Source organism: Episyrphus balteatus, chromosome 3 (assembly GCF_945859705.1).
Source record: "Episyrphus balteatus chromosome 3, idEpiBalt1.1, whole genome shotgun sequence".
Lineage (NCBI taxonomy): Eukaryota > Metazoa > Arthropoda > Insecta > Diptera > Syrphidae > Episyrphus > Episyrphus balteatus.
This window is the reverse complement of record NC_079136.1, coordinates 120,214,725-120,235,104: the sequence shown is the minus strand read 5'-3', so window position 1 is coordinate 120,235,104 and position 20,380 is coordinate 120,214,725. Positions and strand designations below refer to the sequence as shown.

General features: G+C 29.1%; 1 protein-coding gene across 4 annotated transcripts in view; it reads right to left on the bottom strand.

Moving 5' to 3' along the window:
* The window catches only part of LOC129916599 (trissin receptor), a 152,297-nt gene that overhangs the window by 33,956 nt on the left and 97,961 nt on the right, over positions 1-20,380 (bottom strand). For all 4 annotated transcript variants that reach the window (XM_055996629.1, XM_055996630.1, XM_055996631.1 and 1 more), the window contains exons 3-4: positions 6,038-6,182; positions 2,524-2,683 (exon numbers count right to left, since the gene is read on the bottom strand). In XM_055996629.1, the coding sequence (XP_055852604.1) occupies positions 2,524-2,683; positions 6,038-6,182 (305 nt within the window). The remainder of the gene's footprint in view (positions 1-2,523; positions 2,684-6,037; positions 6,183-20,380) is intronic.

The window sequence follows — 20,380 nt, the reverse complement described above, 5'->3', positions numbered from 1 at the left end:
TATAGTCAACTATTAAAATAATGGAAACAGCTTAGTTTTCTTATGAAAGTCAACTTTAACAGTTGTCCTTTGCTGCTGAATAAATCCTTTCAAGCTGAAAAGTTACTTCTGAGACTGAGTAATTCCTCCTGGAAAAACATAATTATCATTCATTTATTTTAGTTTTGTATTTTATTTCTCCGAAAAATAACATATACGTCAAAAACACTTGCATGAATTGCTTTTCACTCCAGTATTAGGAAAGTATAGCGTTTAAAGTGAAAATTTTCATTAGAATCGGTCTTTTCAAAAAACACCATCGAAAGTGAATGAAATTTATGTGACAGAGTGAATTTTGTAATTTATTCGATTAATTTGTGGCATAGAAAACCAAAAATTACTCCTGTGAACGAAACTAATATGTCAGTTCCATTAAAATGCTAATACAAAAATGCATCAATGAAAAAGTTAGCGGAGGTGTGGGCTTTTCACTCGAACGTTTTAAATGGAATATTCACCATATCCGAGTAGATGGTAGGAATGAAGGTTAATAGGAGACTATTATATTTTGATATCACAAAAAAAAAAATTCAAATTTGTTCCTTGCATTTGCATTGTTCCTTGAAATCTAATGTCACAAAATATCAGATCCTTCTATTTTTCAAATCGCTTAATTTACAAAGATAGGTAATATGTCAAATAAAAAGCGGACTAGGATGCTGGAATATTTAGGCTTTTTATGTACAAAATTCATAAAAGAATATTTTTAATATATGTAATTTTATTAAAAATTTAGTAAAAAACCTAAAAATAACATTAAATATTTTATTAAAATTACAGAAAAATATATTTTTAAAACAATCTCCAAACCAAGTTAACAGTTTCATTTCTTAAATGATAAAGAATATTGAGAAAAAGACTTTTTTAAAATTTTTGGAGTGGTCGAAAAAAAAATAAAAAAAATTGGTACCTATGATAAAAATCTTTAGAACCGTTTTTTTTTTTTTTTTAAACGGCTCTAAAGACTTTAGTCGTCGACTTTAGTCGTCGACTTTAGTTGTCGACTTTAGACGTCGACTTTAGTCGTCGACTTTAGTCGTCGACTTTAGTCGTCGACTTTAGTCGTCGACTTTAGTCGTCGACTTTAGTCGTCGACTTTAGTCGTCGACTTTAGTCGTCGACTTTAGTCGTCGACTTTAGTCGTCGACTTTAGTCGTCGACTTTAGTCGTCGACTTTAGTCGTCGACTTTAGTCGTCGACTTTAGTCGTCGACTTTAGTCGTCGACTTTAGTCGTCGACTTTAGTCGTCGACTTTAGTCGTCGACTTAAGTCGACGATTTTAGTGCCGAGTGGTTTGAAAAAAAAAATATTTATAAATTAAAAAAAAAAAATGGTACCCATGATAAAAATCTTTAGAGCCGTAAAAAAAAAAAAAAAAAAAAAAAAATGCTCGACTGGGTCGCCGACTTTAGTCGCAGATTTTAGTCGCCGACCCAAATCGCAGACTTTAGTCGTCAACTTTAGTCGCATACTTTAGTCGTCACCAAATTTGAAAAATTAATAAAATGTTTGTCAGCTGTTCAACCCACCAAACAAACACCTTTCACCAAAAATAGTTTTAAAAACTTTATGAATCATTTGTCCGTGCTTTTTTACCGACTTCCAAAAAGGAGGAGGTATTCAATTCGTCTGTATTTTTGTTTTTTTTTTTTTTTTTTTTTTTTTTTTGTTTGTTACCGCATAACTTTGGACTGAGTGAACCAATTTTGATAATTCTTTTTGTATTGGATAGCTGGTGGCTGTAGTGTGGTCCCATTTCAATTTCGTTCACTTTTTGCCATAGGAACTATTTTAAAAACCATAAAACCCAGTTTTGATCCATGGAAGTCGGTTTTGTTTTTTTTTGCTAAAAATGATTATATCTTAAACCTTCATTCCAAATTTTGTCAGTGTAGCATATTTTTTACATGAGTTTCGGTTATATTTTACCTGTTAAAGTCAAAAAACAAGCACCCTAGTTTTTAATCAGCTTTTAAAATTCTGTAAATTCAACAATTTGGAAATTCAAAATTCAGTGAACCAGTTCAAAATTCTCAGACGGGAATCAAATTATTGATGTTTTGCATCTATATGTTTTTAAATCTCGTCAATCTCTACTATTTAGACATCCCATCAAAGGACAATTCATTACAGAGGACATTTTTAATCAAAACAAACAAAATTAAATTAACAATCACCAAAAAAGTCTTTTATGAAATGTAGTATATTTAAATAAATTCCCTTCAAAGTAAATTTGTTCCAATTAAACCTATGATGATATGTGCTGTAATATGTTGGGTTGATCCGATATTAAAAAAAAAAAAAACGAATTTAAAAAAAAATCTGTCCAACCTTCTTACCGATATGTTACCGTATTTTAATATTTTTTGGTAGTAAAAATTATTTTTTCTCGTTGCAGCTATTAAAATCGATTGTATTTTTTAAAATCCATGTATATTATTTATAGAAGGATAAATAAAATTAAAAATTTATAAAAATACTCACCCTAAGTCTAGCAGCAGTCAATATCTGTTTACATGTAATCGGATGAACAATAGCAAAATATCTCTCCATGCAAATAACAACCAGAATAAATATTGATGCTGTATAACTGAGTGAATGGACAAATTGATACATCCTGCAGAGAAATTCACCAAATACCCAACTGGAAAAAAAAAAGATACAAATAAACATCAAAGCTAAAACATTGATATTTTAATTTGAATTAAAACAAAAAAATAGAAATATTTAAATTTAAAAATATACAAAAATAGATTAAAATAGTCGTCATAATAATAGAGTAAATTGCAAATATTTACAAAAAAAAAAAAAAAAAATATATAAAATAAAATAAAAAAAAAATTAAATAAATAAATTCAAGGTCATGAGAATTTATTTGTATTTTGGCATGTTTTTGTGTGTAGATAAAACGATGCGGAAAACAGAGATGAAAGAGAGGATTTTTGTTTACATTTTTTTTTTTGTAAAACAGGATTTATTGGCTTGGAAAAAAGCTTTTAGCAATGAATGACATAAAATTATTCCAAATGAATTGAGAAAGAAGGGTTTTAAGGGATTTTTTTGTGTTTTTTTTTTTATTTATTTATTTTTGAAGAATAAGAACGATTTTAATCTATTTCCTTTGTGTATCTTTTATTATTTTGTAAAAAAAAAAACGATTGCAGAAGGAAAAAATAAAATTTGATAGAAAATGATATCTACTTGAATGTTCTATTGAGGAAATGTGAACGTTTTTTCAAGGTCGGGGATGTTTTTTTTTTTTTTTGTTTGAGATTCCTGAAAGTTGAAAGGTATTATATCCTTGAAGTTTAAGAGGAATTATCAAACATTTATTCGAATTGTTTCTTTTGAAATCTATTAAAATAAACAATTTCAGTATTCAGATTTAGGAGAACAATTGACTAAAGAAATGACACATTTGGGTGGTTGAAGTATTATAATGGTTCATGTTTTATTTAGTTTTAATTTTTTTTTTTTTTCTATTTTGAATCAAAGTCGTTTTTTTTTCAGTGGAGATTGAAGGAGCTCAAAAGAAAACCATCCATAATGGAGATAGAAATAAAAAAGGTAAAGTATGTAGGTAATGTAGTTCACCCTTGTTTCTATTTTTATTTTAAAATTATGAAATGTAGTTAAAAAAAATAGATTTTAATCTAACGAAATAAGTTTAGTAGGTAATGTATGTAGTTCTTGACACGATGTGATATTAAAATTAAAAAAATCTAAACAAAACAGTGTTTGTTACGTAGTACAAAAAATAAAATCAATTTTATGGTTAAATGAACGAATTGAATAGATAATTTAGTTTGAAGTATGATTAAATTTGGAAATAAGCAATTGCGTAGGTAACACTAGTTTACAAAAAAATAAAAAAAATTTTGACACCATGTGCCGTTATACTTTTCGTATAGATTTGAGCCCAGAAAATTCGAAAATTGTATCTTAAAAAAATTTGTATGCATATGTTTTCAAGATATGATTTTTCAAAGTTTTTTGTCGCCGTTTTTTGTCCTATCATACTTAGTATTCGGGACATATGTCCCGATCAATATGAACAAAAGATCCAGTACATGAAAGCTGAATCAATAAGCAAAAAACACTAGAATACATTTTCTGGTTAACTTAAAATGTTTAAGTGCAATGTATCAAAAAAATTTTAAAAAATCGATTTTTTAAAGAAAATTTTTACAAAAAAAAATTTCTTACTGAAAAGAAAAAATCAAAATCTTTCGAATTCACAAACTTTAAAAATTGTATGTGTTGTACATTTTTTGGTAAAGATAAAAAGATACTTTTCTTCAAAATCTATTTACAAGTTATTAAGATATGGCCATTTTTGTAACGATCAAAATTTTCGACTCTTTTTGTTACTTTTTGAGTTTTTGTGTATAACTTGAAAAGCAAGTTGAATTCGAAAATTTTTATTAAGAAATTTTTTGTAGATAATGAAATTTCCTAGCGATATGTATTTTTTTCAAAAAATTTAAATTTGAAATATTGTAAGAAACTAAGTAAAAACTATTCCAAAAAACAGAACAAAATTGCCATTTTTTATGTTTTTACTAAATAGTCTAGTTTTATACTTTGAGCATTTATGGATATTGAACACGTAAAGGAGAAAATGGTCTCAAAAGTTTAATATGACTAAAATTAGCTAATATATCGGCTTTAAAAATCTACTGTTTTTGGTCTTTTTGAACCATTTTTCATTAACCATCGTATTTTTTTTTTTTTTAAGTGATTTCCGAGTTCCTGAGGTCAAAGAACGTAAGAAAAAAATAGTGGGATTGAGTGTCCATTTTGGCTGTAAGCCAGTGTTATTGTATAAATATTTTTTTTTTTCTTGTTTAGAGAAACAATGGATCGATAATGCAGATCCAAATGAGTAGAAATCAAAAATACAAAATAAATTAGATGAGCATTATTATGTAGCTCAAATATGATTGAGATACAAAGACGATCTCTAAAATAAAATTCACAAGATACATATGTCGGTAATATAGTTCCAAGTAAGTAGGGAATAAGCAATGGAATTTATAAATGAGCAGATAAAGTTTCTAAAGTATTGTAAATATAAAAGAAATTCTAAAGATAATGTAGTTCTGAGTAACAAGAGTTCAAATGGAATTAGTTGAGCAGGTAATGTAGTTCAAGTTAAATGGATATCAAACTAAACGAGTTGATTATGCAGTGTAGTTCCGAAGATGAAGGCAATGATAACTTTAAAACCAACAAGTTAAGTCGGCAGTGCAGTGCTGAATGAATAGCAATAACAAATAAAATATATTAGGTAATGCAGTGTACTGACATTTAAAGTAAACAAGTTAGTGTTATAAAGCGTTGAGTATCGTCTATGATGTGAAATAAAAAAAAATACAAATACTTTGAGTAGGTAATGTAGTTTGTAGTGTCTGACAAGAGTCAGCAAAACACTTTTGATTATTTTATTTATTGTTGTTAAAAAATAACAAAAATAAAAAAATAAAAATAATTTTTATTCGGTAATGAAGCGCAAGATAAAATGTTATACATTTTGATATTCATTCGTTTTAAAGACTATTAAAGGCGTATTTTTTTATTTAAAGGTCTTCTTATGAAGGACATTTTTAAAAAATATTTCCAACCTCATTATTATGGATGAACTTTGATTCGACATCTGAGGCCTCACAATAACCCTGTACCATTAATGGACAGACAACACATCCGTACTTATTCTTTTCCCAATTATTCCAATTAAATACTCTACTATATATGAAAAAATAAAAGTATCTTTATTTATTTTTTTTGTCATCGTAATTTTATGCTCTGTCGTCCACTTTATGGACACTTTAACCATCAATCATTATGCTTAATGGAGCAAAATCATACTCAGTCAGCCAAAAAGAAAAAAAAAAAAATAAAGCCTTTCCACAACTTAAATTGTAATTATCCTTGACAGTGAAATGAGAATTATATTATAGTATACAAATTAAAGTAAAAAAAAAGGATATTTACTTACCTATCAATAAGGTATATTGATAAATTTTGCATAACACAGAAAAGTCCAACACAAAAGTCGGCTAAAGCTAAATTCGCTAGAAAAAAATTCGTTATCGATCTTAAACGTCGTGATAATGTGACTACAAGGATAACAAGGAGATTTCCTGAAAAGAAAAAAACAAAAACATAGGTATAATAAAAAAAAAAAAAACATTTCTTTGTCATTTTTATATTTTATTTAAATAAAGATAATGAGAACTATTTTAAAATTCTTCTTTCAAAAATTTTTCGTACTCAAAGAAAGATTCAAAATTTTTAGACACTCCAATTTTTTTCGCATTAAATCTGATTTTTTGAAAAAAAAAACCAAGATAATTTTTCTTAAACATCTATCAATGAGTTATAATTATATCACCGTTGTATATAGGCAAACAATTTTCACTCTTGAATTTTTGAATTTTGACTTTTTGAATTTTTGGTCGATAGTTTGAAAATCAAGCCGAATTTGAAAAGTTCACACAAGAAACATTTTGTAGAAAAATTTAATATCAATAAAAGAGCAGGTCCTTGTAAAAATTTATAAAAATAAATTTTTGTTAAAAATTCTGAGCATTAAAAGATTTTAATCTTTGTCAGTTTTAACAAAATTTCTTCAATAACATTTGTAACGTCATGTAAGCAAAGTAAAATGGGTTTTTTTTTCAACTCCACCGACTCACATAGGAGTATTTGCAGTAAAAACCTGGTCATAAGTCGATTTTCTGAAAATCAAAATTGACACCAAAAAGTTTGGCAAAATGGGTGCAAAATAAACCTGTGTCAATATGCTGCACTCAGTTTTTTGTTTTTCGATCGTGTCTTGTTAAAAAATGAGTTCAAAGTTAACTGTTACATCTACCTCATTTTTATTTGAATTCGAAGTATTTTGTAAGTGTTATTCTATAGGTATGCGATATCGAAGTGTTGTGATAGAAATTTAACAAAAATTTAAATGCAGAATTCTTCTTCAGTTATTTATTAACCGTATTAATAAAGTTTTAAAAATGTTAGATGGTTTTTTCTATTTTAATTCGGGCTTAGAACTAGTATCTAAAAACTTGATATTTTTGGTAAGTTATTATTTGAACTTTAATGATTTTGTTTTAGTATACCCCGTTATTCTGCGATGAATTGAAACTTATGAGTTAGTTTATATATTCTTTAATACAATGCAACAAAAATTGAGTGCTCTTAGGTGCTCTTTAGAGAATCGAGGGTCAATTAGTTTTTCACTTTCTGATAGAAAATACTCCTTACTTTATGCAACGTTTTTTATTTTTAAATTAAATTTACTGATGTTATTAGTGTATTTTATTTTGGGTGATCTTAATTAAGGTTGGGGAAGAGAGAAAAGAAACTAAGAATTGCGTATTAGGGATGAGGAAAAAATTTTGAGATATATAATGTCGTTAGGCGGAGTACAGGCCATTAATAAATTTTTTTAGTTTTTGGTAAAAAAATAAACATAACAAAAACTAGGTTTATATTGTATTTTCTTGTAGGAATACTCATTTTAAACAGAAATAATAACAAAAACCACGAAAAATAATTATTGCCAGGTTTTTGATGACAATACCCCTATGTGCGACTGTCAAATATAAATAAAATGCATGACTTAATCGTACGTACTTGCTCTTATGACAAAAGTTGCTTGGAATATTATTATTTTTTATTCTAATTCATAAAATATTTTTTTAAGTATTTAAAAATGAAAAACCTTAAAAAATAATATATAATTTGGTTTGAAGTTAAAAAACAACGCCTTCAATGGTTTCGACCTCAAAGAAAGTATGTAATTTACTTTCTTGTAGATATAACAAGGAATTTTTAGAATTTTTTTTTTAATTTTTTTTTTTATAAAAAAAACTTTTCAAAAATTAAAAAAAATTGGTATCCTATTAAAAAGAAAATATAAGTTGGGAAATAAAAACAAAGTTTCAATGAAGTTCATTCAAAATTTGAAACTTTTGTTAAATTCCCAATTTTTTTGTTTTCTTTTTAATTTGTCTTAATTTTTATATTGAGGCTATAACAAGGTTTTTGTACTAAATTTTTCATTGAAATCGGTCAGCTCGTTTATGAGAAAGTCAGAAATGAAGAAAACGGTCCTAGAACAAGCACCGTTAATCGCGGTGTAAAAAATATTTTTTTTTTTTTTTTAATTTTAAAAATACTACTTTATCTTTATCTGTTTTTGTTTTGTCAATTTTGAATACGCCCCATTGCGTTTAAGAATTTTAACAATTTTATATGTTTGTCTTTCTTTTAATTCTTTTTATCGTAAAATCCTTTTTGGTATAGAAATGTGAAATTCTTATGCACCTCCCCCACCCGATTTGAAATATGATCTACAATATAAAACAAAACGACATGACAGCATTAATTAACCATTCTTTATAATTAAAAAGGATTAAGTTTGTGCCAAGAGTTCAAGGCACTTTTTGCCATATAACCTACAATATCTATTGAATTATATCAATCAGATAACCATGACTATTTTGTGACACAATCAAAATACCGCAAAAAATAATGAAGCTTTTTTTAATTCATATATATTTCATTTCGAGTTAAAATCATGTCCCTTTTATTTGAATTGAAAATGAATTATGAATCTACTACATTTTTAATTCAACTTTTTATCGCACATGAGAGATGACATAACACAAATGTCCACAAATTGTTAAAAAAAAAAAAAAAAAAAAAAAAAAAAAAACTGAAAATCAACTTCAGGATATCTGACATAAACCAAAACCAATTTATATAACACCTCAGGAAGTACGAAAAACAAGGATTCACACATGTGTATTAGTGAAAAATCATACATTCATGTATGTGTATGTACGTGCCATGTCCTTTCACATATCCCTGCACATTGAACAGGTTCACACAAAAGAGTTGATACTATTTTTTAAATTCTTTTTTGAAAAAAAAAAAAAAAGTTGAATTTTATTTTTTGTTTAGATAGGTGGAGTAGATATAGCGCAAAAGGATAACACTCCAACTTCCTTCCAAATGGATTTTATATCCTTGAATTGAATATTTGACATTAGGTCAGGTCATGGAACATGGGAAACAAGGTTTCTATTTCTATTATATCACCGTTGTGCTGGCCAAAACCCCGCACAGATGCCATTGATGATGATGATGACGATGGTGGATCTACACACCTACATATGTCTGTGGAAAGAGTAAGTTCAATTTAATGAGTATTTTATTAGAGCGTCTGTTAGATATCTTTTTTTTTTTTGTATATAAACACAAAAGCTGGTGCTAAACACATTTTGATGGGTTATAAAAATAAATTTAGTATTGGCATGGCTCGATACATATTTGGTTTACCAGAAATAAAAAAATACCTACACAAACGTCATGGGATTTGTAGACTAATTAATTCAGAACAAAATAATAAGATAAATAAACCCTCCTTTCTGAGAAAAAAATAAAAACAGTAAAATTATAATTAACTTATCCTTGAAAGGATGTTGAGTGGTCTTTTCTGCAGGCAAATTGACCTCAAAAAATTAGTTGCTATTCGAAAAAGTCTTGAGAAATTGATATAAATCAATTAACTCACATCTCAAAGTGGGTTTTTGTGTGTATGAAGAAGAGAACCTAATTAGTGATTTTGTTATTCTCATGCGGGAGTAAGTGGAGGGTCTTAATTGCTTACACGAGGCAGGTGCTTACAGAATAGGCAGAGGTTTATAAATAAAATTATAGCAACTGGTAATGATATAAAAAGGTCTAGCGTATAACCAACTTTGAACGTACCCGAAATCAACACCTGAAACCAAAGTATTCAAAAATTCAATGTCGGGCTTTTGAAGTGAAAAATTCTTTAGTATCGTAGTGATTTGAAATAAGATGAAACGAAAAAGCGACAGGAAAAATCAATTGATTATAACTTTTTTGTTTTATTAGATAGATGAATGAAATTTATACTTGTAGATAAGTAATAGAATAAACTATTACTGTACAAAATGCCAATTAATTTTATATTCAAAATCCTGAGATCACATACAAATTTTATTTAACTTTAGTATGCATTTGATATATCACACATAACGGTACGTGAAAAACTTGAAAACTTCCACCAGTGCAGGAAGTACCGTAATCTCAGTTTGAAATTTCGACATGGTTGGCCTTAAAAAATTCTTATTTTTTGTGTAGCCATCGTAGAAATATGATTAAAGTATCATAGAAAAGGTGAAATAATAAGCTTTTAGATGATATACAATTTATTATAGGTTGTCATATAAGAAAATAGATTTAATGGTGCAAGAAGAGAAAAAAGGTTTTTTTTTTTTAGTGAAAACTGTTTGGTAGGGTGTCCCTTATTTTTTCAACTTGTTTTTTTTTGAACGCATACCCCCTAAATTTGTTCTCTTTGATGTTATGAACGTTACAAAAAAAAATGGCGTCATTTGAAGTTCATTTGATGGACGCGACTTTCAATCAAAGCTTACAGTTTCAATGCATATGGAAATTTCGTTTTTTATTTATTTTTTGCATAGATGGATCACATTTTTTGATTTTTATGTGGAGTTTTTGTTTTTTTTTTTTTTAAATTTGAACGCATACCCCCTAAATCTGTTCTCTGTAATTTTATGAATGACCGTTAAAAAAAAATGGCGTCATTCGAAGTTTAGTTAATGGACGCGACTTTCTACCAAAGCTTACAACTCCAATTCTTATGGAAAAAAGTGTTGTTTTTTTCATTGAAAGATCGCATTTTGTATTTTTTTAATTTGTTTAAATATGCCGTTGCAAAGAAGTGAACAAAAAAATGTTTCATTGGTTGGAAATATTCACCATCAAATTACAGGTGCTAAACTGCCTTCAAAACGTCAAGTGCTAAAAGTGTTGTTCTATAATATTCGCGAAGTTAATCTAACATTAAGTGAAAGTGCAAATCTCGTTATTCGTGAGTGCTTAATATTTTGGGAAAAAGCAAGAATACCAACAAGAGCGGTTCCCAATTGCGTGAAAAAACTTGTAAAACTCTATTTATTTATTCAAAGAATAAACAGAATTTATTGAACCGAATACATTAATTTTTTCATATAATTTTTTTTTTTGATTTTGTGCATGAGTTACCTTAAGCAACAAACGAAAATGAGAGGGTAAGCGTTAAAAAAAAAAACAAAAACTCCATATAAAAATCAAAAAATGCGATCTATCTATGCAAAAAATAAATAAAAAACGAAATTTCCATATGCATTGAAACTGTAAGCTTTGATTGAAAGTCGCGTCCATCAAATGAACTTCAAATGACGCCATTTTTTTTTGTAACGTTCATAACATCAAAGAGAACAAATTTAGGGGGTATGCGTTCAAAAAAAAACAAGTTGAAAAAATAAGGGACACCCTACTGTTTGGGTTAAAAAAATTCTAGCTCTTTTCGAAACAAATATTTGGAACTGAAACAATAAGCTTTCAGATGATATAAAATTTATTATAAGTTGTCATTAAAAAAAAAAAAAGAGTGTGTGTACACATGTATACACGCGAAGTTATACTTCTTTTTTTATCATAAAAAAAAATTCCGGTACAATCCGGTTTTTCGACTTTTTTCAAAATTCCGAGAAAATCGAGTTTGAAAGTTGGGGTAAATTTTTTTTTTGAAAAATCCCCGAATATTTGAACGCTCCTAGTAGCTAAACCGCTTGAGAGCAATTTTTGGGAGTGATGCCAAATGATAGCTTGTGTCATGGGCCTACGCTTTGCACATTATCAGATTTTTAAAAAATCGCCTTCCATGTTAAACCGCCACATCATGCCTGTTTTATCAGAATCGTGCCTAATTTTTTTTTACTTTTAAGTTCTCCCGGTTTGAGAACGCGTGGACCTACAGGGATGGGAGTTGTACCCAAATGTAGGTTAGAATCCCCGCTATCTTTTGGCATCAAAAAATTTGTTTTCATTTTCTTCAAAATTCCGCGATATAGGCGTTCGAACGCTTTGATCTAGAAACAGGGGAGTGGTGCCATATGAAAGCTTATATTCTCAGGTACCCGATAGTGGTATAATCCGGTTTTTCGATTTTTTTCAAAATTCCGAGAAAATCGTGTTTGAAAGTAAGGGTAAAATTTTTTTTCGAAAAATCCCCGAATCTTTGAACGCTCCTGGAAGCTAAGCCGTTTGAGAGCAATTTTTGGGAGTGATGCCAAATGATAGCTTGTGTCATGGGCCTACGCTTTGCACATTGTCAGATTTTTAAAAAATCGCCTTCCATGTTAAACCGCCACATCATGCCAATTTTTTCAGAATCGTGCCTATTTTTTTTTTTACTTTTAAGTTATCCCGGTTTGAGAACGCGTGGACCTACAGGGATAAGAGTTGTACCCAAATGTAGGTTAGAGTCCCCGCTACCTTTTGGCATCAAAAAAAATGTTTGTTTTTTTTTTTCTTCAAATTCCGAGATATAGGCGTTGGAAGTTGGGGGCGCTCACTTTCAGCTCAGCTCACTTTCAGCTCAGCTCAAATGAGCTGAGCTATGGTACCTAGCTCAAAAGTGAGCTAGCTCAAATTTGAGCTGAGCTGAAATGTGAGCTTTTTGCAACCCTGGCAACTTGCCACATGGAAATTACCACATGCAACTTGTCACATGCAACTTCCCACATGCAACTTGCCACACGCAACTTGCCACATGCAACTTACCACACGCCACTTGCCACATGCAGCCTGCCACATGCAACTTGCCACACGCAACTTGCCACATACAACTTGCCACATGCAACTTGCCACATACAACTTGCCACATGCAACTTGCCACATACAACTTGCCACATGCAACTTGCCACATGTAACTTGCAACGTGTTGTGTGTTTTATGTTTGCAGTACTGCGGCGTACTGCATTTTTAAATACTAAAGTACTGACTACTCTAAAGGTGAAACGACATCCCTGCTACCCATGGTGATCGCGTCATAATCCCTTTGACATTCTTGTCAAAAAGTGAATTTTCATACTCACCCTCCCATAAGAAGTATAACTTCAAAAATTTGTATAAAAATTGTTAAAAATTTTAGTACCTACTTTGAATTTTAATATCAAGTACGTGCGACTCAGCTGTCCATATTATTTTTTTACATTCGGAGGCAGATAACTTGCAATCAAACAAGTTTCGGTTTACAGATACGAGTTCACAATGAACAGGCCTAACTATTTATGTAAAAAATTTAAAAATCTATTTTTTTCGGATTTTCGAAAAAAATCAAGGTTAACCCTTTGCCAAAAAAAAAAGGCATTTTAAAAAAATTTTTCAAAATTCATCGAGTGAGAGATCATAATATAGGTCTCTTTAAGCTCTATTCGTAGTTGAGAAAGAAATTTTTTTTTGGAGGTCTGGTTGCTTAATTATTTGCTATCGAAATATTTTGTATAAGTCTTATAAATTATAATAAGAATCATCATCTACTTCAAGATGATTATAAGAATAAATCTATAAGTTCTGGTCAAAAGCTTGACACTCTTAAATTTTCCTTCCTTCCTATTATTTTCCAGTTGAAAAGGAACAGAAATGATTAACATTTCAATAATTAAATTTGACCCATACAAACAAAATAAATTTGTATCATTTTCAAAATACCTAGTTGAATAATCTTCTAAAATTACCACTTAATCTGTCTCTAATGACAAAGAATTATATTATAATTTATTAATGGTCAATTGTATAAAAGATAATGAATGTAATTTGTCATGTCATGAAAAAAAAAAACAATTAAGGACACCGAAAATTGCTTACAAACAATTTTAGCTTAAAACCAAAATTCATCATGATAAATCATCACCATTAACCAGCTTGCAAGAGTAGTAACCTAACTAGTCTCTAAGCAGTGGCGTATCCAGAAAAAAATTTGGAGGGGGCTAGAAAATTTTTCAAACATTTTTTAGAGGGGTACGAAAAATTTTTCTCTCTATTTTATTCACCTTTGATCGAGAGTGAAGCGCTGTGCTGCGATACTGAAAGTGGTATAGTAGCATTTAACTGCTCTCGACGTCGACAGCTTCGTACTGCTGTCTCCTGTTTTTAAAGTTCTTGTTCCGCAATTCGACCGAAAGTGAATTGAAATCACTTTTAGATTTCACGTGAAATAAAATATCATATTCTTCATTTGGATCAATTTCAAAAACTTCGAAATTGCTTCGAACTGTCATAGCTGAAGGATCATCCTTTTTAATTTTGTTTCTGAAGTTAAATTATTACTGCTGGATGCAATTTTATCGGCAATTTTAATGAAAAAAAAAGAAGAATTCAAGAGAAAAAATAAGGAGACACAAATAAGTTATGATAATATTTTGTCTAAAAATTATAGATTCATTAAAAAAGGCACCAAATTTACAAACAGAAATAATGTGAATTGAATTCGATCAGAAAATCTAAATGAGTGAAAAATGCAGAAAGTGAAAGCCTAGAAACTAATTTTCCATTAAATTATTTTAGATGTTTAATTCGAAATATATATTTTTTCGTAATATGTTGCTTTTATAATCCGAATTCGAAGTCCAAACTGGCATTTGCTGAAAGAAACCATTAGTTACATATGTTGACCACTAAGATTTTGAGATATCAAATATTTCTATTTCCAATAGCTTTGAGAAGTATATAATTTTTGAAAAAAGTGTTTATCGAGATTGCATAAGAACTTTTGCAAAATTACACGGTGATGATATTCGACGTACGTATTATATTAAAAAGTGATCTGAAGAATTTCGAATTGGACTTAAATCCGAAAAAAACCACCCAACCCCCAGCTACAGCTAAGGCTCTTACTCAAACAAACACAAATAGCCGTTTCAGAACTTGGAGGGGGCTCGAGCATGTGAGCTGCCTCTAAATCTATAAGATTTACGAACAAGTTTCAGTGAAGCATATACATTACAATGAAATTATGTAAAAAATAACATGATCTGGAAGGCTTGGGGGGGGCTTGAGCCCCCTGAGCCCCCCCCTCAATACGCCACTGTCTCTAAGCTGCGTCTAAATGTGTTTTGGGTTTTAAAATTGAAACCACTCCAATAACGAGACTTCTCCTATCCTCTTCAAATAGCTATTACTGATTTCAAAAGAGTATTTGAACATTGTTGGAAATGAATATTTGAAAAAAAAAAAAAAAATAAAATAAAATTCCCACATCATGGTCTGGCATTTTTGGCTTGCTTTAATGGCACACACACACACACAAACACAAAACCAGGACTATTTGCCAAACATTTAATTTAGTAAAAATCAGCAAAACTTCTGCGCTGCATCTAGCAAGATAATAATTTTTGTGCATCAAGAGAGTTTTACCCAACACGCGTAGATACTTGCAATTTTTAATCGAAAAAAGGATTTTCTCCCGAGATTATCCTTCCTAACGGTTTTATATACATATATATTTTTTTCTTGTTTTTGTTCTGTAATTTCTTTTGTAACATTTCCACTTGAATTATTTCCAAGAGGATGTTTGTGCGAGAGACGATGAAATTTTGTGCGAAATTGTCTGTTATTTTTGGCATTTTTCAACAGCGCCATCTGTAGAAGGATGTGAAAGGATGTGTGTGTGTGTTTAAATTTTATAACTCGAATCATTTATCACAATGACTGTATTTGTATCTGCCAAGTGAAGCACAAGAACAGAGTTGCTTTTAACATTTTCCAGGAATCTTTTTTTCTTCTTTTCTGCTTTAAGTAACACGGAACGCACACACACATACAAAAAAAAAAGAACCGATTATAACACTTCAAGGATGTTTGTTCAAAGTGGAAAAGAGATTAAGGATAATCATGAGAAAATAATGGCTGACAGATATTTTTTTTAAACACTTTAGAAGCTTATTTAGAGAGTTAAAAAAGACTCTGTGACTTATGGTGTTTTATATGGATAAGTTAAAACAAGACAACCATCATACAAAAAAAATATATAAATTTTGGGACTGAAGTTTAAAAAAAAAATAAACTTTTATATTTGTGGATTTTATGTTGACAAACCATTAAAATTAGATCGGTAATCAAAACTCACTTGAAAAAGCTTATAAACCCTTATTTTTAATGGCACAAAAGAGAGAGAGAGATAGAGTGTGGTTAAACATTCTGTGGTCGCGACAATTTTCTTCTTGTTAATGTTGATGTCGTTGTTCAAAGATGAGATAAAGATTTATTTACGATTGTGGTTAAAAGGAATTTCTTTTGTGTGTTAAACAGAGACTTTTCTCTTGTTGTAGACTTCAAAAGTTGAATGAATTGAAATTGGGAGAGAGGATAAAGATGGTGAAGCTCTTTATCCCTTTGGCATCTTTATTACACTTTTTTTGGTTTTGCGGTTTATATGAAGTAGAAAAAACATTTTTGGGTGAATATTATGTTGAGAAAAGGAGATTTTCTGAGATTTAAGAGATTGAATTTCTTTTAAAATTAAATAATATAATTGTTTGTGGGTGTCAATTAGTAATTTGTTAAGTAAATAGGTAGCTATTTCGGGATATTTTCAAGATCATTAATACAAGAAAAAACATTTATTTTTGATATACTTTTTCATGAATAGTATCAAGATATTATGGAAGAGAAAAGCAAATAAAAAAAAGAGGTTGTCTGTAAAGCCGGTTTACGGACGATGATTTTACGTGATAACGTCGTCAGAAAACAGGTTGTGTACTTTTGTTTAAAATGAGTCAATTAAAGTGTTTACTTTTTTCAAACAATCATAATTTACAAGAAAAAGCTAAAAAACAAAATACCTTTTTTATTTTCTCATTATATTAATTTTTTTTATTTTCAAAGCTTATAAAAAAAATTATGTAATTTAAAAGCCAAGTATTTCTTCTTAAGAATAAAAAAATTTTTAAATTTTAACAATGCGCAAAAAGTATAAAAATAATTTATTGAAAACAATCATTTTCATAAAAAAAAACCAAAAAAAACATGAATTTTTATCTTCTCACATCATTAATTCCATTTTTTCCCAAACAACCTATAAAAAATAAAAAATATATATATCGATCAGGTCTATGAGACAACTACAAAAAGAGCTAGAATTTTTTGAACTCGATCAAATTTCATTTAAAAAAAAAGCAAAAAAAAACATTTATTTTTATGTTCTCAGGCTAAGGAATCAATTTTTTTGTTTGACAACCTATAAAAAAATATATACCATGTGAAAGCTCATTATTTTACCTTTCATATGACGTATCAATCTCATTTCAAAGATGCATAAAAGAGAAGTTAAAATTTTTTAAAGTCAACCATGTCGAATTTCCAGAATTTCCAGTTTCTTGATTTAACATTGTATAGCTTGTAGTTAGTCTACCGTTATGTGTGATATACCAAATGAAAGGTAACTGTATCAGGATGGTCAAACAAGTTTAATAAAATTTTTATCTGCTCTTGGTCAAAAGTTATAACCTGTTGAATTCTAAAATTTTATTTTATCGTTATTTCAAAATTGTGTTTATGAAAATGATTGAAACTTCGCACACATATAGTCGTATCATTACTCCATATACTTTATTCCTGTATCTATTAAAGAAAAAGAGATAAAAATAAAAAACGATGAAAATTGGTTAAAAACGGTAAAAAAACGTGTTTTTTTAAAACTTGTTTCTTCCGTTATTCAGTCAAAACTCACTAAACGATCCAAGTTTTTGCACATGTATGCATAAGGCCAAAACCTACATGTCCTATAAGTTTGAGCTAAAAATCAAAAATTACCCAAAAATATCCCTAAAAAACAAGGTGCTTTTCAAAAATTCATATTCCGAATTGCAGAGTATTGCAAAAAATATCCGTAGCAGACGCCTAATTTTTTTTCCCCTCATATTTCATCTGGCATCTTTAGAATTGTCAAAAAAAATTTCCTTTACCCAAAATCATCATTTTGTCATAGCCCCAACACGTGTCCAACGTTAAAACAAAACGTTATAGCTTAGTTTCAAAATTTTTTAGAATTTTTTCTTAAATGCAGTTATTTTTAAATTAATTTTATCTATCTAAAGCAAAAAAAAAAAATCAATTCTCTACGACTTCGTGTTTAGATTTTAGCCCAAATTTCATCTTTCCGTTTTACCCCTGTTTACCCTATTAAATGACGGAATTTTTAAAAATCCTTCATTTAGATTAAGCTTTAGGTTATTATCTATCAAATAAGCTATAGAAGATTTTTAGTTTTAATTTTAAATTGAAATTTTTTGCCGCACTGCGAAAGTGCGAGAGCGTAACGTTAGAAAATGGCGTCACTTTTTTGTGATGGCTGCCATGGTTCATCGATTTATAAGACGTTATCACGTCAAAAAATAGAGCATTTCAAAAATAACATTTTTCAAAAAAGGTGGGCTTACTTCATACACTTTAATTCGTTATCGAAACCAACAAAAAAGCCAAGCCGTTTGATTCAACTTTGAACATCAAACATCTTAAAATTAATGTTGAAAAAAAAAACAGCCACAGTTGCATCTGTAAAATTATATAAAAGCAAAATTGTTTATTGGGTCGTTATCAGATTGAATTTACCATTTCCCTGATGGTAAAGCGTTCGACTTAAAACCCAAGGATAGCAAGATCGACAATCGCTTGTTGTTATTTTCCTATTTTCTTGTATTGTAAATTTTTTTAATCAAAGTTCTATTCTGTAGTTAATTATTTCAGATTAAATATCACTTTCATGTCTAATTGCATAATTACCTACACTAAATTGCTTCCAAGGAAACACACTTTTTATCGTCCTCGGTTATCCTTGGACTCTCTCTCTCTCTCCCTTGGAACATCCTTAATTAGCTAAAGTTGTTATCATTATTGCAGTCTATTCCTCTTTCTGGGACTTCTATGAAGTGGTAATTTATACAATTTACTATAAATCTTCAAAACAAAGACAAACCATGAACAAAAGTAAAAGATTATATCCTTTGAGTTTCGAATTATATACAAAGACTTGTTGAAAATGTCTCCTTGTTGTCAAACTAACGAAAAGAAAGATAGAAGACATCCTTAAATCTTATCAAATTTCTCTATCTTCAAGAAAAATCACAGATTTTAAAATTCGAATATAAAAAAAAAGACAAATTTTAAGATATCCTGAAAAGGATTTCTCAATGCGACACATCGTATAGTCTCTTGTCATCTGGTTTGAAAGACAAATCCTTCAACAAATCCTCTTTACTTAAAAATATATGTATAAATGGTAGTATTTATGTCTACGTGTGTCACAGATCCATAAAACTTCCTCGAACATTGATTAGGGTCCATATCAAAGGTACCAAAGGACGAAGAAGAAGAACAACAAAAAAAACTTTTCAGATGCTTTCACCAGTCAATGTTTATTTGAATCATTTAATATTTTCTCTTATTGTTGCTTGGAGACCTTTTTTTATCATGCTTTTGAAATGGAGATATCGAATAACCTAAAGGTCTCTAAAATTTAGATTTTTTTTTTTTAAGAAAATTTTCAATTGAATATTTTTGCCAAAAGGACATTTATTTATTTGAAATTCAATTTATTCCAATCTTGAGGCTTTGTTAGATGACAACACATACTATTCATTTTTTTTTTGCCAGAATTTATTCAAAACTTTGTCTTTTAAAAAATACAAATACATATCCCTTATACAAAAGAATTCATATTGAAAGGATAATATACCTTTTGTTCTTAATCCTTTCTGTTTTTGATGTTTCAGCAGGATTTGAATTTCCTTCTTTTCGACGAAAATCACTTTTTTTTTTATCCAATTTCAAAAACAGATTTTGTTTTTTTTTTATGTAAATTTATCAAAACACGTTGAAACATTTGCCAGGTTAATATAAATTTTAAAGGTAAATTCTTAATGTTGCCATTAATTTGGTATATTTAGAATAAAGTCTGTCCTCGAGGTATGATAATTTAACCCTTTGGGCTAAGCTTTGCTACAACACTCTGATAACTCGTAGATTATAAGACATATTTCAACAAATAAATAAGGATAATGGAAGGATAATAGTAATTTACGCAAAAATTTGTTGTCTCAAAACGTGCCTAGATAATTAGTGATAGTATATAGCCTTTTGAAAAAATTATCCTGGGTAAGTAAGTCCTTTTTTTGTCTGATGATTGGTTGTAATAAATATTAAAGTAACCAGAGATTTGAACACGCTATTATGGTTGACACTTTTTTGGGGTATAATAGTTAATACGGTTGTTATCTTTAGTTAATGCAATTAATTTCACCCTGGTAAAGGGCTTTAATTTTTTGTCAACTTGGTCAGTGTATTTCAAAGAGGATATTATTCTTTTTAATGAATTTGATTTTTTTTTAAGGCAACATTTTAAGTATTAATCGCAATAAAGCACGTGTTTGTTTGTAATTATGATAGA